The sequence below is a fragment of the Martes martes genome (genome assembly GCF_963455335.1).
Source record: "Martes martes genome assembly, chromosome: 9".
In the NCBI taxonomy this organism is placed as follows: Eukaryota; Metazoa; Chordata; class Mammalia; order Carnivora; family Mustelidae; genus Martes; species Martes martes.
In genome coordinates this window covers 28671354-28687965 of record NC_137896.1, presented here as the reverse complement: position 1 = coordinate 28687965, position 16612 = coordinate 28671354, and the positions used below count along the sequence as shown (strand labels likewise).

At 39.7% G+C, this 16612-nt stretch overlaps 1 protein-coding gene across 1 annotated transcript in view; it reads left to right on the top strand.

The window, feature by feature from the left end:
• DNAAF9 (dynein axonemal assembly factor 9) overlaps positions 1 to 16612 on the top strand; it is a 123999-nt gene that overhangs the window by 38112 nt on the left and 69275 nt on the right. The window contains exons 8-11 of the mRNA XM_080814052.1: positions 5842 to 5940; positions 10159 to 10214; positions 12889 to 13024; positions 15841 to 15922. Coding sequence (XP_080670178.1) covers positions 5842 to 5940; positions 10159 to 10214; positions 12889 to 13024; positions 15841 to 15922 — 373 coding nt within the window. The remainder of the gene's footprint in view (positions 1 to 5841; positions 5941 to 10158; positions 10215 to 12888; positions 13025 to 15840; positions 15923 to 16612) is intronic.

The following is a 16612-nucleotide window of genomic DNA, read 5'->3' as shown; positions in this document are numbered from 1 at the left end:
GGAAGTTTCTAAACTAAAAGACCAAGAAAAAAAGACTAAGGGGAGTAAAACAGAGCATCCAGTATCTGCCAAACAAATGATCTTACATAGTATAGTTGAAGTACAGAAGGAAAGTAGAGAGAAAATGCAACAGGAAATCTGAATTGATAATGTCCAAGAACTTTCCAAGCTGATGAAGTAGATCTCCAAATAGCTCATTGAACCCCACATGGGGTAAAAATTACTCTAAACATGTATAAAAATAACCATAAATTTGTGTGAGGATCTCTTGTGGTGAGTCTACAAATGTTAATAAAATTCAAATCCAACAGCCAGAAGTATTTAAAATGCAATTCTAGTCTTTGTGTCTCTAGAAAAATTACTGAAAAGGGAGCAGTTTGTGCCCATATCACTTTTTAAAAATCTACCTTATTTTCTTCTCCCTTCTCTGAGCTGTTTCATAGCCTCCAGACTTCTCTAAAACCCTCTTTTTGGGACACCTGGGTGCCTCAGTTGATTGAGCTGCTGCCTTTGGCTCAGGTCATGATTCTGGAGTCCTGAGATCAAGTCCTGCATCAGGCTGCTTGCTCAGTGGGGAGCCTGCTTCTCTCTCTCCCTCTGCCTGCTCCTCCCCCTACTTGTACACTCTCTCTTTTTGTCAAATAAATAAATAAAATCTAAAAAGATAAAAAATAAAACCCTCTTTTCTGTCCACCATCCAAATACTTTTTCTGCTCACGTCTATTTCCCCTTTGTCAAGATGTGTAATCTTAAGCCAGAATTGATATCTAGGCTTTTTTTTAAAAAGATTTTTTAAAAAATTTATTTGAGAGAGAGAGAAGTGGTAGAGCATTAGAGGGGAGAAGGTCAGAGGGAGAAGCAGACTCCCCATGGAGCTGGGAGCCTGACACCGGACTCAATCCTGGGACTCCAGGATTATGACCTGAGCTGAAGGCAGTCGCTTAACCAACTGAGCCACCCAGGTGCCCAGCATCTAGGCTTTTAATTCCCACTGGCCAATCACTACTGGCAGCTCTTTGAGCAGGCTCCACGCTCAGCACAGAGCCTGACACAGGGCTCAATCTCACAATCCTGAAATCATGACCTAAGCCAAGATTAAGAGTCAGATGCTCAACCGACTGAGCTACCCACGCGCCCCTGCTTCTTGGTTTATTAAGCAAATAATAACTTGATCCTGCTATTTCTTGGATGCTGTGCTTATGCTAAAACACAGAAATAGGTAGACCTGGACCCCACTCATACTGTTTAATGGGCTTTTAGACCAATAATAGTGGTATTCTTTAGTAACTGCTGTAATCGCAGTGGAACATAGAGAGTAAGGAAAATAACTGCCCGGAATTGCTCAGGATTGCTTCCCAAAGGAGTCGTGTGTGGTGGTCAGAGATTTTTCCAGACAGAGGAGGAGGGATATGAGCGTTCTAGCTACAGGGAAGGAACCTGTCTGAAAGCCCCTGAAATACACAGAAAGCCCCAGAATCCTCTCCTTTTGAACATTGTGAGCAACTTCTCAGACGTGAGTGCTTTCCCCTTGCCTAGTCCTTAAGCCAAGTCAACTTGCTGGTGGTGCCATGATAAGGACTTCAAGCCACTAGCGAGCTGGATGTCAGCCTACGGCCAAGGGTTCTGTCTAAAGTTCAGTATCCTTCTCTACCAGCCAAGAACCAAGGCACACTAGCATGGTTCTTGGGGTTTTCAGACCTTTGCTGCTTATCTTACCTTGATATCTATCTGGGCCTGTGTTCTAGATTTGGCCTCAAAGAGTCTGTGCAGATAAACTTTCCCTTCTTCATCATCAGATGCAACTGACCAGTTCCGCCTACATATACAGTATCTGTTTCCACAAGTGCACCATTTGTATTAGGAAAAAGGTGGAGAATAGTGTGTCTGGTGGAAAAAACACAGGATCTGGGTATCTCTTACCTAGATACATTTCCACTTCTGCTCTTTAGTATTCCATCCTCAGGCAGGTCACTTTACAGTACCTCAGTCTCCTTATCTATAAAGTGGGCATAGAGAAATGCAAGGCTGTTAGGACGTTTTAAGACTCTGCGTGTGTGTGTGTGTGTGTGTGTGTGTGTGTGTATTTATATGGACATGTCATATATAATGCTATTTTAAGTATGAGAATTCATCACATCTTTCATTTCACTCATAGCATGGAACTGAAAGCGATATTTAATGATTCATTTTACCTTATTCTGTAATTAGTACTGACACGTCCTCAGGAAGTTTTTTGGAACAGAATGCCCCATCTTTTTTCATATATTCCCCCAAACGCACAGACTATCTTGGATCCTGGATCAGGGGCACCAGTTGGACCCGATAGCAGCAGGTCAGGATCCCAAACTCAGAAGGTCTGGTTTACTGGGCCACGGGACAGAGGTGGTATGACAGAGCAGTCTAACCCAGGTAACTGTAGGTTACCAGTTATAAGTATGCACTTATTTGTGTGTGATGGGGGTGTGTGTGTGTGTGTAAGATACCTCTGTAAAAACAGAATGAGAATATTTTACAAAATGTTAACTGATTTTTGTTCTGTATTTTCTGACTTTTCTGTCAGAAAATACATATTATATGTGAATACATATTACCTGTGCATCTGTTTTTAAAGACTTTTTATTAACACAGACTCAGAAAAGAACATAAAACTAACATATAGCTTAATGAGTCATTATAAAGCAAAGCAACAGAATCTTGCCACCCCCGAAGCAATCTGCTTTTTGTCAAACCCATCACCTCTTTCCTACTCTCCCAAGAATAACACTGTCATGAATTCTATGGCAGTAACCCCCTTACTTTTCTTTCCAATTTTTTTGACAAAATTTACTTCCAAAAAAACATAGTTTAACTTTGTCTCTGTGTGTGCGTGTGTGTGTGTGTGTGTGTGTTTGTAGGTTTTTTTTAATCTATAGGTTCCCACTCCATCACTTTGTCTTCATCCCTCATTTACTATCTATTAAGGAAACCAGATCATTTGTCTTATAGTTGTCCTCATTGGGATTTGTTGATCACATTCCTATCGAGTAGTTTAACATTTTCCCCTGTGTTTTGTATTTCTTTACTGTTGGTAGTTGACTCTAGAGTCTTTTTTTTTTTTTTAAGATTTTTATTTATTTATTTATTTGACAGACAGAGATGACAAGTAGGCAGAGAGGCAGGCAGAGAGAGAGGAGGAAGCAGGTGCCCTGCTGAGCAGAGAGCCCGACTCGGGGCTCGATCCCAGGACCCTGGGATCATGACCTGAGCCAAAGGCAGAGGCTTTAACCCACTGAGCCACCCAGGTGCCCCGAATCTAGAGTTTTAATCACTGTTTTGATTTTGGAAGGGAAAACTACTTCTGGGAGAGTGTTGTATTCTTTACAAGAAGTACATATGTCTAATTGATTCTCTTTTTATTTTTGAACATTGATTTGCAACCCTTAGATCTTTATTAATTAGATTCTCTATTCACCATTGTAAAATGGTAGTATTGCAATTTTGTAATTCCTTCTTCATTTATATTCTCTAAAGAGGAATACTCAACTTGCTATTTGGTTATGCAGTGGCAGAGTCCATGTGGGAAAAGTAGGATAATTGTTTGAACTCTTGATTTTATCTATCAATTTTAAAAGTAAAGTTGGCTCCCAGCCATTCTCCAAAAGTAACCAATTAGTTCTTTTTAATATGTCTCATTCTGAACTCATAGATGTAAACATACTTGATGTTTCTGTCCATTGGAGTTAATCATCTTTACTAATGTTCACATTGTTCCATCTTTGGGCAGTGGCTTACTTTAAGTTGGTCACAGATTATTTAACACAATCCTATAGTCCTTGATAACTTGCTTGTCATATAGTATGACAAGATATGCCTGGATTATTTTATACCTTTCCTCTTCCAGATCTGGAATCAGTCACTTCTCTAATAAGTTCTGGTTTCTTTGAGTGGGGAGTGGTATTTCAACACAACAGTCTAGATGCTAGGAATGCTCTCACTGGTATTGGTTTGCTCGTTGTTTCTAGATCTTTTCAGTGGGTAGAGCTAGGAAATTCTAGCTAGGAAATATACATATATTCATACACATATACCTGATTTTTTTATCCCACATTATATATAAAACATATATAGAAAACTGTATCAGCACTGTCACTTACATGATTACTGAAAATAATTTTAGATATGTATACACATACACATCTGCATCTATCTGTAAATATAGATCATCTGGGCAGCAAGCAGCAGAGCCATTAGTAAGAATGTTGTTTACACTAAGTATTCCCTGCAGAAGTCCATTGTGCTTTATGCCTAGGGCCAGAAGTAGAGTCAGTACATGGGTAACGCAGAGCCCATAAGTCTGAGTACTTATTTATCGACTGGGAGAGAATGGAGGGGAGCATAGATCCAGCCAATCAGTTTTAGTGCAGCAAATAGAATGCCTGCTGTGAGCAAAGCACTAGGCCAGTGCCCAACATACAAACACACCGTGTGAGATGGACAGTAAAGATAACTTATCTGAGTATGAATTATCAGTAACTTTAAGACAAAGAGGGACACCTGGGTGGTTCAGTCAGTGAAGTGTCTGCCTTGGGCTCAGGTCATGATCTCAGGGTCCTGGGATTGAGTACTGCACGGGGCTTCTTGCTTAGCAGGGAGCTTCCTTCTCTGCCTGCCGCTCCTCCTGCTTGTGTTCTCTCTCAGTTTCTGACAAATAAATACAATCTTTAAAAAAAAAAAAAAGACAAAGATGTTATTTGAGTATCTTAAGCAACTCATGTGTTTTGGTTAACTCATGTGTTCTGGTTAACTAATGATGTTTTAAAGGAAAGCCAGAAGCACAAAGCAATGTGTGGTAATTGGGAACAGGACTGCGTTCAGAGAGGCTGAAAAGCAGCTGGGATGGGGGAAGTAGAGAGGTTGCATTGAGAGTCAACCTCAACCGGGAAAGGCCCAGAGTTTTGCAATTCCCCCACCCCCACTAGGGGAGGGTGTGAGGGAGAAGAGGGCTATGGGCCACCCAGGGCATCACCCAACTTCTAACTAAGGTCATCTGTCTTGTCCTTAAACAAAGCTGCACTGGTATGACCACCTTTTGTCACTGGATGTACTGTCTTTTAGGTGCCTCATAAATAAGTTCCTCTCTCTAATAAAGATTGCTGAAGTAAGGTACTGGGTGCACATTGTTGTATTCTTTTTTTTTTTTTTTTTAATTTGTCAGAGAGAGAGAGAGAGAAAGAGAGTGAGCAGGGGGCAGACTGAGTGGCAGAGGGAGAAGCAGGCTCCCTGCGGAGCAAGGAGCCCGATGTGGGACTCGATCCCAGGACGCTGGGATCATGACCTGAGCCGAAGGCAGACGCTTAACCAACTGAGCCACCCAGGCGTCCCTGTTGTATTCTTTTTAAATAACTTTTTTAGAATGTAATTTATACACCATAAAATTTACCCATTTTAAAGTGTACAATTCAGGAATTTTTAGTGAAATTTAGAGTTGTACAACCATCACCACAATTGAATTTTAGAACATTTTCATCAACCCCTCAAATTCCCTTTTGTTAACTTGTAATCAGTCTCTGTTTCTACCTGGCCTCATTCAAACCACTAATCTACTTTCTGTCTTTATAGATGTGCATTTTCTGGATATTTTATATAAATGAAGCATACACCAGGTGGTCATTTATATCTGGCCTCTTTTGGTTGTTTTTGAGGTTCATCTATGTGATAACATGTATCTGTAGTTTGCTATTAACTTTTAAAATATATTTAAGTGATCTGGTATTTTGATAGCTGATGCTGTTTCATGATTCTGGTTTTCTAAAGTACCTCTTACTGTGACCGAATGCATTATCCTTTTCATTTTCTTCCTAGGATTTGGTGGCTTTTGAACATCAGTGGACTAGCTTCTTTGCTAATTTTGATACAGAAATTCCTTTCCTGCTGGAACTTTCTGAATCTCAGGCGGGCGAGGTATGTAAGGAAAGGGTCAAAGAAAAAACCGATTAACTTATATATTTTTTCTGTTTTAGTTTTGTTACTATTTTTTCAGAATTCAGCAGTACCAATCCTTATATGTTTTGGTTATTATTGCCTTAAGCTTTGTTGTGTGCTGTAAAGAAGTTTTTAGCCTCCATACCAACCTACCAACCTCTATAAAGAAGTTGTTACTGTTTTTCCGTGCCAGCTTCTGTACGAGAAGGATGCTCATTTTAGAGTCTGGTGGTACCTCTGTCGGAAAGGAATTCTATTGGGCACTAGTTACTAGGCCTAAAAATAATTCTCCACTTGTGAGTAGCACTCCTTTCCTCAGTTGAACCCCTAGGTAAGTTTTCTTTCCAGGCAAACAATGGTGAAATTACTAGATTCAGTGTAAAACTCACTCTATGAGTAAACTAAGGTATCTAAATCAAGAACCAGGGCATAGACCAGTCCCCAGAGTTAGTCACAGGGAGGATCAGAGGAGCGGTCTTGAGCTTACACTTGATTCTGCCTTGGGCTTGCACTGCCAGTCCTCAGCCCTCCTGTGCTGTACTGACTCCTGACCTTTGGAGTTGGTGTTGATCTTTGTTGTCGTGCATTCACTTTTACATTTTATAAACCCCACTGATACATTGCTATTATTTTTGTTTAAGCAGTCTGTTCTCTTTTTTTTAATTCTCTTTTTAGTCTTGTTTTAATCCTTTTTAATACTTTTTTAAAAGATTTAAATAATTTAAAAAATTTCATGTATTTGTGTATGTAGTTACTGTTCTTGATGCTCTTCATTCCTTTGTGTAGACCCAGATTTCCATTCAGTATGATTTCCTTTTCCTTGAAGAGTGTCCATTAATATTTTTCACGGTGCAAATCTTCAGATGTTGAGTTCTTCCAGCTTTCATATGTCTGAAAAAATATCTTGATTTCACCTTCTTTTTTTTTTTTTTTAAAGATTTATTTATTTATTTATTTGACAGAGATTACAAGTAGGCAGAGAGGCAGGCAGAGAGAGAGAGGAGGAAGCAGGCTCCCTGCTGAGCAGAGAGCCCGATGCAGGGCTCGATCCCAGGACCCTGGGATCATGACCTGAGCCGAAGGCAGAGGCTTTAACCCACTGAGCCACCCAGGTGCCCCTCACCTTCATTTTTGAAAGACATTTTTTCCATGTATGGAATTCTTGGTTGACAGTTTTTTTTCCTTTTAGTACCTGGAAGATGCTGTTCCACTGTCTTCTCCCTTGCATTGTTTGTGATGTTCTCCTCTTTATCTTCAATGTTCATCTTAATTTTTATTCTTTATCTTTGTTCCTCTGTATATAACTGGTCTTTTTTTTTTTTTCCTCTAGCAGCTTTTAAGATTTTCTCTTTTATTACTAGTTTTGAGTAGTTCCTCAAATTTCTTGTGCTAGGCTTTTGTTAAGCTTCTTGGATCTGTGGATTTACAGTTTTCATCAAGTTTAGAAAGTTTTTGGCCATTATTTGTCCAGATACTTTTTCTGTCCACCTTTTTTCTCAGAGACTCTAATTACCTCTGTATTAGGCCACTTGAAATAGTTCCACATCTCACTGATGCCCTTTTCAGTTTTCTGGATTCTTTTTTCTTGTCATTACTGTGGTTTTAAGAGTGAAAGATACTCAAAACGGTATATTCTGTGACATGTCACTCCTTGTTTCCTACTACCCCCTTCTCATTCCCTCCCTCTCTTCACCATTTTCCACTTGCTCCACTACCAGTAGGTAACAAATCTCTTCATTTCTGATATATCTTTTTTTTTTGTTTGCACACATAAACAGATATCTGTGTATTTTCTCTGTTTCTTTCATTGAAGGGCAAGATACATGTAGTCATTTCCAATTCGCCTTTTTCCCCCCAACAAGAATATGTCCTTGAACTTCCACCAAGTCAGTTCATTGAGATCTTCCTCATTCTTTGTTATGCTTCATAGTACTCCATTGTGTGGATTTATCTTAATTTAGTCAACCATTCTCTTACCTATGCTTATTTAAGTTGTTTTCAATATTCTGCCATTGCAAACAATGCCATAGTAAATAACTTTGTTCTTATGTATTTTCAAATTGTTGGAGGTTTGTATACCTCATAATGTGATTGCTGGGTCAAAAGGTAAGTGCATATTTAGTTGTGTTAGCTATTGCCAAATTTCTCTTCATGAGGGTTGACCAATTTGCATTCCTACCAGCTGTATATGAGAGTGCCTATTTGACCACAGCCTCACCAATAGGATGTATTGTCACACTTTTTAATTTTTCACAGTCTTATAGATAAGAAATGGAATTTTTGAAATTGTGAGTAAGGTTGAACAGGTTTTCATGTTTGAAGTTCACTTTATATTTTATTTTCATTTTTTTCCCCTATTTTAGTATTTGTATAGTATTATTAACTAACTGGACGGGTGAGTGATCGAATAAATCTTATAGGTTATTAGGACTACTTGAGATAATGCATTTAAGTGTTTATCACAGTTCTCATGGTAAACCCTCAGTAAAATTTAGCTATTTTAACATATATGTAAAGAGTTTTTATAGAGCAGTAAGATCTGTGAATCCCAAACGCCAATTGACGAACATCCAGAGGATGTAAGTAAACAGTTAATTACCAAAGGGAAATCCAGATGGCCATTGACTATATCTGAAATACTCTACTTCATTAGAAATCAAAGGACCATATAATAAAACAGCAATGAAATACCATTTTTCTTTTCTTTCTTTCTTTTTTTTTTTTTTAAGATTTTACTTATTTATTAGAGAGAGAGCAAGAGAGAGAAAAGAAGCAGGGGGAGTGAGAGAGGGAGAAGCAGACTTCCTGCTGAGCAGGGAGCCCAGTGCAGGGCTCAATCCCAGGACCCTGGGATCATGACCTGAGCTGAAGGCAGATGCTTAACCATCTGAGCCACCCAGGCATCCCAGATGTTCTTCAAAAAACAGTTTGGCAATATAGTTCTGCCTCTTTACCCTAAAATTTCATTTCCAGATCTGCTTTAAGGAAATAATCAGAGCTGCAAATAAAATTTATGAAAAGTTGTTTATTACAGTATAATTCATAATATAAGAGAGTTAGTAGCAATACAAATTTCCAAGAATAGAAGACTATTTAATAGGCTTTGGTACAACCATATACTATGGATGTACCATAGGAAGAAAATATACCAAAATGTTAACAGTTATTGGAGATTGTAGGTGGTTTTTATTAAATTCTAAAATAAGCATATATTACTTACATAATCAGGGTGTGGGAAGAACAATAGATGTTATTTAAGTAGATTAAAATTGCGTTTTGGAATTTTTGAACCTTTTTAACACAAACCCTGCATATCAAGTTTAGATTAGTGTTTAGCCTAGTGCTATACACACCAAGGCTGAGAAATACTTCTGTGGTTTCCTGGGAAACTTCTTTTAGTGTACTTCTAAGTTCTGTGGATTCTTTCTCAATGCAGATTTTGTTTTTTACTTATTTTTAAAATTTTATTTATTTATTTGACAGAAAGAGAGAGCATAAGTAGAGCAGCAGGCAAAGGGAGAAGAAAAACAGGCTCTCCATTGAGTAGGGAGCCCCATGTGGGGCTTAATCCCAAGACTCTGGGATTGTGACCTGAGCCTAAGGCAGCCGCTTAACCGACTTAGCCACAGGCGCCCCTCAATGCTAATTTTAAATTAATATGTTGGGTCCTGGGTTCAAGCCCTGCATTGGATTCCCTGCTCATCGGCAAGTCTGCTTCTCTCTCACTTTGCCCCTCCCCCTACTTTTGCATGCTCTCGCTCTCGCAAATAAATAAATAAAATCTTTAATAAAAAATAAATATAAAAATAAACTGGTATGTTAGAATTAAAATATATTCCTTTATTAGAAATGTAGAAAAACAAATTTTTAATAGAGGGAAAATTCCTACATGGACCGTAAGTGGTGATTTTCTTTACCTTCCATTTTCTTTTGCAGCCTTTTGTCTTTATTTCTTTTGCTGTTTTTTGTTTGTTTGCTACCTGCCCTAAAAATTCATGTTGCTTTCTACTACATATGTCATTCCATGTTCTTACAATAATCTGTAAACATCTCTCTCAAACACATACACACACACACACACACACACACACACACACACACAAAATACCTACATTCATATGTACATATATGAGGGGGTTTTGTGATTGTTTTATAAAATTATGATCTTAATATAGACAATATTGGCTTCTTTTTTAGCCATTCAGAAGTTACTTCAGTCATGGAATGATCTCCAGCCATATAACTGAAAACAGGTAAGTTTCTTGGGGAAGAAAGGTGAATGGTAGTAGAGAAAATGGGATTGACCAGGAGGGTGGTTGTGAGGGAGCATCTAAGTCCCCTAGTAGAGTCAGGAAAATACAAATTGACTTTAGTCATCACGGGGTAAGAAATTCATGCCTTGAAAAATTGTCCATTTACTGCTTTTCTGTTTATATACATATATATTTTTTATTTTGAAATATTTGTTTATTTGAGAGAGTGCTCAAGTGGGGGATAGAGGCAGAGGGAGAGGGAGAAGTAGTTCTCCTCACTGAGCAGGGAACCCAATGTGGGGCCCAGTGTGGAATCGATCTCAGGGCCCTAAGATCATGACCTGAGCCACCCAGGCACCCCATCCATATATTTTTTTTTAAATACAGTTTTAGGGGCACCTGAGTGGCTCAGTCAGTTAAGCGGCTGCCGTCTCTCAGGTCATGATCCTAGCGTCCTGGAATCAAGTTCCACATCAGGCTCCCTGCCCAGTGGAGAGCCTGCTTCTCCATCTGCCCCGCTCGTGCTATCTCACTCTTGCTCTGTCTCAAATAAATAAATAAAATCTTTTAAAAAAATAAATTTTTAAAATACAGGTTTATAGTAAAATAGCTTTTAAAACATTGTAACTTGCTGAAATCTAAAGAAAGGAATTTTATATTCCATCCCTACCCCCATGAAAGCTAGGAAGCAGAATGTCCGAGGGCTAGGCAGGGATCCATAGCATGTTATGGGTCGTAGTTTAAATGCCATGTTGGACATAGAGATTACTTAAAAAAATTTTTTTTAAAAACCCAACAGTCATGGTCTCTTTCCTTATGGAGTGTGTAGTGTGGTAGAGAAATAAGACATTAATCAAGCAACCTCACAAAATAATATAATTACAAACTCTGATTGGTGCCATGAAGGAGAAAAGAACTTGGCATTGTGAAGACTATAGCTGGAGAACATGGTCTTTTCTTTTCTTTTTTTTTTTTTTAATATTTTATTTATTTGACAGAGAGAAATCAGAGCTAGGCAGAGAGGCAGACAGAGAGAGGGGGAAGCAGGCTTCTGCTGAGCAGAGAGCCCGATGCGGGGCTCGATCCCAGGACCCTGAGACCATGACCCGAGTCGAAGGCAGAGGCTTAAACCACTGAGCCACCCAGGCACCCCGAACATGGTCTTTTCTGAGGGGAGAGCTGAATGATGAGTAAAGGTAATAAGATGAGCACCTGGGTGGCTCAATCAGTGAAATGCGCAATTCTTGATCTCAGGGTTTTGTGTTTGAGCCCCACACTGGGTATGGAGATTACTTAAAAAATAAAGTCTTTTTTTTTTTTAAGTGATTAAGGGAGAAAAGCATCCTGAGATGAGAGTGTGAGGAACATAAAAGAAGATGGGTTTGGTGGAATATAAGAGTTGGGGGAGAGTGACCTTCCATGGATCCAAAGAAGTTGGCCAGGCCAGACCATACAAGTCTTCTTTGGCCATGTGAAAGATTCCAGTCCTTCTCTGGAAAATGAAATAAAGGCATTAAAAAGCTTTCCGTGTATGAAAGTTGTCCCCTCTGAACTGTGGAGAATAGATTATAGGAGAGCAAGAGTGGAAGCACGGTCACTGTGAGGGGGCAGTGCAGTTGTTTGGGGAAGAAATGATGGCATCATGGATGAGGCTTGTGACCATGTGGGTTGAGGGAAATGGACAAATAGGAGTGAAACATGGTGGTTGGTTGGATTTAGAAGGTAAGGGGCAGGAGAACTCAAGGAGGCCTAAGGAGGCTTCTCAGGTCTGGCCCAGTCCCTGGGTGGATGATGATGCCATTTATTTATTGCAAGAACTAGAAGGGGAACGGGGGATAGATGATGAAAGAGGAAAGGAGAGACAGACAGCTGAAAGTAAAACCCTGGGGATATTCAGAGGCAGATAGAGGAAGAGAATGGCTGACAAGGGAAACTGAGATGCAACAGCTCTTTCAGGGAGAGGGTGTTAGGTGCTTCTGAGAGACCAAGGAAAGGCAGGCTGAAGCCTATCCATTGGATTTGCTGTTTGCTATGTGAAAGTCACATGGTGACTTTTGCAAGAGTAATTGGAGTAAAATGACTGAGGGGTCAACTGAAGTGGACTGAGAAGTGAGCAGAAAGTGACAGCAAAAAACTAAAACAGACAAGTCTAACCAAGAGAGGAGACAGAAGAAGGGGATGCATGCAGGGCAGGTAAGTGTGGCAGTGAGATATTTGCAACCCTACTCTCCTCCTCCCATCCTAAAAGCTGCTCCAGAATAGTTAATGCCTCTGTTGTCTGCCTGTAGTCTGAGTATCACAACTGGTGTCATCCTTTAAAATTTCTGTTTCTATTAATTTGCTGTTGTATGAAACTGGAACCTTGCTCCATCTCTGCATCATGGACAGACCTATGGAACTTTGTCCTTAAGAAGTAGAACAAGCTGAAAATACAAACCTGGCTTGAATTTAGTTATGTCCCTAAATGATCCCTGTGGGTCAGTAGGAGGAGTTAGAGACATCTGGCATCACTTCCCAGCAAGCAAGGAGTATTAGGGGGATTGTACTGACCTCTTTCCTCAGACTACAAGATTGAAAACCCCAAGCAGGACTGAAAACCCTAAGAACCCACTTACTGGGAAGTTGCCCTAGCTAGGACTCTCTTTTCTAACCACATTTTGGTTTGTCACTCCAGCCCTAATAGGCAGCCATTCGTTCTCTTTGGTAATCACTCCACACGAGAAAATCTGAATGCTGGCAACTTTAACTTCCCTTCTGAAGGGCATCTGGTACGCAACACTGGTCCCAATGGGAGCTTTGCCAAACACATGGTGAGTGGCTTGACTACCTGGTGCTTAATTGGTTTTATAAATAGGGAGGAGGGGAAGATAAGGGGAGCCTTTCCAGTTCATGTATTGATTTAATCTCGAAGTTGTTTTGGAGTGAAAGAAGTGATTGCAAACTCACTGTATTTTTGCATAAGTACTAGGTGTGATTTGAAAACATTATAGTTAATTTTTAAATATTTGAAGGAAAAAGCTTAAAAAAATACTTTATCAAACCAAACTCTTTAAGTTGTCACAGTAATGTTGTCATTAGAATAAGACTTTTAAATTAACTTACAAATAGACTCATTCCAAGCCTACTAGGTTTGATATGTCTTCACTGTTACATTTTAGGACATAAACTTTGAGGATCACTGTTCTTTTATTGAGGGTGCCAGGGAGAAGACTTTTTCATTTGGTGGTATTGTCTGCTACATTCTTTTAAAGGAAACATTAGACTGAAATATGAGACTCTAGTGCTTGTAAAAGGCTGTGGAAGTTTAAGTATTTTCAAAATGTTCCTGACAGTCAGGAAAGCTGGTGAGGTAGGTACTATTTTTTAGTTTTGATTGGAGAACATGAGGCTAAGTCGCTCTGGACTGACTCTCTCATGGACTAAACTTTTCTGCCTCTAAGCTGGTCAGGAATATAGGGCTACTTGAGTGGATGGATATGCTGTCGGGATCTTACTGCCCTTTAATGGGAGAGTGCAGACCTCATTTTAACCCCCCAGAGGATCCTGGGAATACACAGGAAATGCCAAATGACATAGGGATCTTGGTGTAATCTTATATGTTCACTAAATATGTTAAAACTAAAGGAAATTTAGCTGAGTTCTGCTTCTGGGAAGAGGGAGTAGACATTTTTTTTTCCAAATCCTTCTACTGAATACAACTAAAAACACTGGACATTTTATGTAAAACAAACATGGAAAGACTCTGGAAGGTAGAAGAAGGCAGGCTGGCTGAGGAGCTTAGGACCAAAGGGACAAAATGGCAGTGAGTTTTCTGGGGTTCCTTTTTGCTTATATATCCCAGACTGGATACTGGAGAAGCTGACAACCCAGAAATGCCAATAGGCACAGACATGAAAAGCCTTGTTTCACTTTTTCCTTCCCTAACCCCACATTCCCCCGCCCTGCTTCTCAAATTCCTCATATCAGAGAGATCATATGATAATTTCTTTCTCTAATTGACTTATTTCACTCAGCATAATACTCTCTAGTTTCATCCATGTTGTTGCAGATGGCAAGATTTCATTTCTTTTGATGGCTGCATAGTATTCCATGGTATATATATACCACATCTTCTTTATACAAATGGCACTTTTTTTTTTTTTTTTTTTTTTTTTTTTTTTTTTTTATTTGTTAGAGAGAGAGCGAGCGAGCACAGGCAGACAGAGTGGTAGGCAGAGGCAGAGGGAGAAGCAGGCTCCCCGCGGAGCAAGGAGCCCGATGTGGGACTCGATCCCAGGACGCTGGGATCATGACCTGAGCCGAAGGCAGCTGCTTAACCAACTGAGCCACCCAGGCGTCCCACAAATGGCACTTTAAAAGAAACTTTCAACTGGGGGAAATTTGGAAATCCAAGAAACATGTTCTGTGAGGAAATACTCCAGTTAACCAACAAATAGAAATATGCACATGCATTTTTATTTAGGGTCGTGGCAATATTGATCATATGCACTATGGTGAATTATAGAGTAGGCCAGACAATCCTTATTACACATCTTTAACTTGGATTCACAGTGTTCACAATATTACAGAAAAATGCCATGCATTCTCTTGTGACTTCCTCAAAGATTGGAGTAGAATGAATATTTGTGTTACATTTAGCTATTTTTTTATATATTGCACTAATTTCTTTTGCTTTAGTTCTTATGGTAGCATTTTTGTTTGTTATAACTGATAGCCTGGGAACCCTGATGAGATGCTGGATTTTCAAAAGAAAAGGACATCTGTATCCATCTTTGTATAAATAAACAACTAAACAGGAAAGAAGAATAAGAATTTTTTTTTAATATTTTATTTATTTATTTATTTATTTGAGAGAAAGAGAGCATGCAAGTGAGAGAGCACAAGCCGGGGGAGAGAAGCAGAGGGAGAGGGAGAAGCAGACTCCCTACTGAGCAGGGAGCCCAATGCGGGGCTCAATCCCAGGACCCTATGTTCGTGACCTGAGCTGAAGGCAGCTGCTTAACTAACTGAGCCACCTAGGCGCCCCGAAGAATAAGAATGTTTAAATCTCTTTCCAAGGCTTATATACAGAGATGAAATACAAATAGAAGTGGGGACCTGGGGCACACCCTCCTTTCCTGAATTTGTAGCTGCTTCCACACATTTCCCTGTCATGTCAGCCAAAGTCCTCACTGTGAAAGTTCTGGACTATTAATGACAGTCAAAACCCAAGCACATTTTCTCTTTCCCTTCTAAGTTGTGAATTCATTAGCATCATGAGCTGACCCAATAGCAATCTCACAATATAGCCGAGGTTAAAAACACAACACAAGAGGCACCTAGGTGGCTCCACTGGGAACCTGCTTCTCCCTTTCCCTCTTCCTGCCTCTCCCCTGCTTGTGCTCTCTCTCTCTCTCTCACTTTCTTTCTCAAATAAATAAATAAAATCTTAAAAAAGAATACACAACACAAAATACTTTTGGAAAAACAATAATTAAAGGTGATCTTTTCCTCTGTGCCTTTAAAAAATAATAAATCAGCTGTTGGTGAGATAAAATTGATTTCCATGAATGATGTAATTTTCATTTTTCAGCAGTACACACCTAAGTCCCTACTCTTTTTTTTACTTTTTTTTTCTGACATCCAGGTAGTACAGTGCGTCTCACCAAAGGGACCTCTTGCTTGTTCAAGAACATACTTTTTTGGAGCTACTTATGTTCCTTACTTGGGTAAGTCCCTGTAAGTTCTCATCTCATCAGCTTCCCTAATGAATAATATCTCCCATGAATTAGAAATGGAGTCATCATTAACTGCTTTCCTCAGAAGCTTATGATATCCACTTAGTAGGCCTCCAACTCCCTCTCTCAGTGCAGTTGGAGAGTTGATACACTTAACACATTTCTCAAAGAATGTATCTCTGGAGGAATAATTATCAGCTCAACATGTATATTGTCTAACCATGTGTGAGACCGTGTGCTCAGTGTTAGAGGGAAGGCAAAGATGAGTGAGTCCCAGTTGGATAGCAGGAGATACGGGCTACAGTGAGAATTTGGATGAGTCAGCCAGGTTCCTGCTGTTCTGGTGAAGAAGGGCCGTGGTAGAAGAGTACCTTCTACCCTTCTAGAAGGTAGAAGGGAGCAAGTGTTCCATGCTGCAGGGCCCTCCAGAAAGATCAGGTGCACTGGGGCTGCCCTTCTTGCTAGGGTAACCAGAAGTTGCAGATATCCAAAGAGATCTAGAGAAGAACCTCTAGAATAAATGAGGATCTCAGCACTGCTCCACAGAACAGAATACAGCAGAAACCAGGTTTTTACCTGGGTGTTGCTGTATAAGCTGGAAAACTCTGAAAGAAGCATGATAATTAAGGGTCAGCTAATTAAGGAGATGATAAAAGAGTCAGAACTGAGCCTACTAATTAT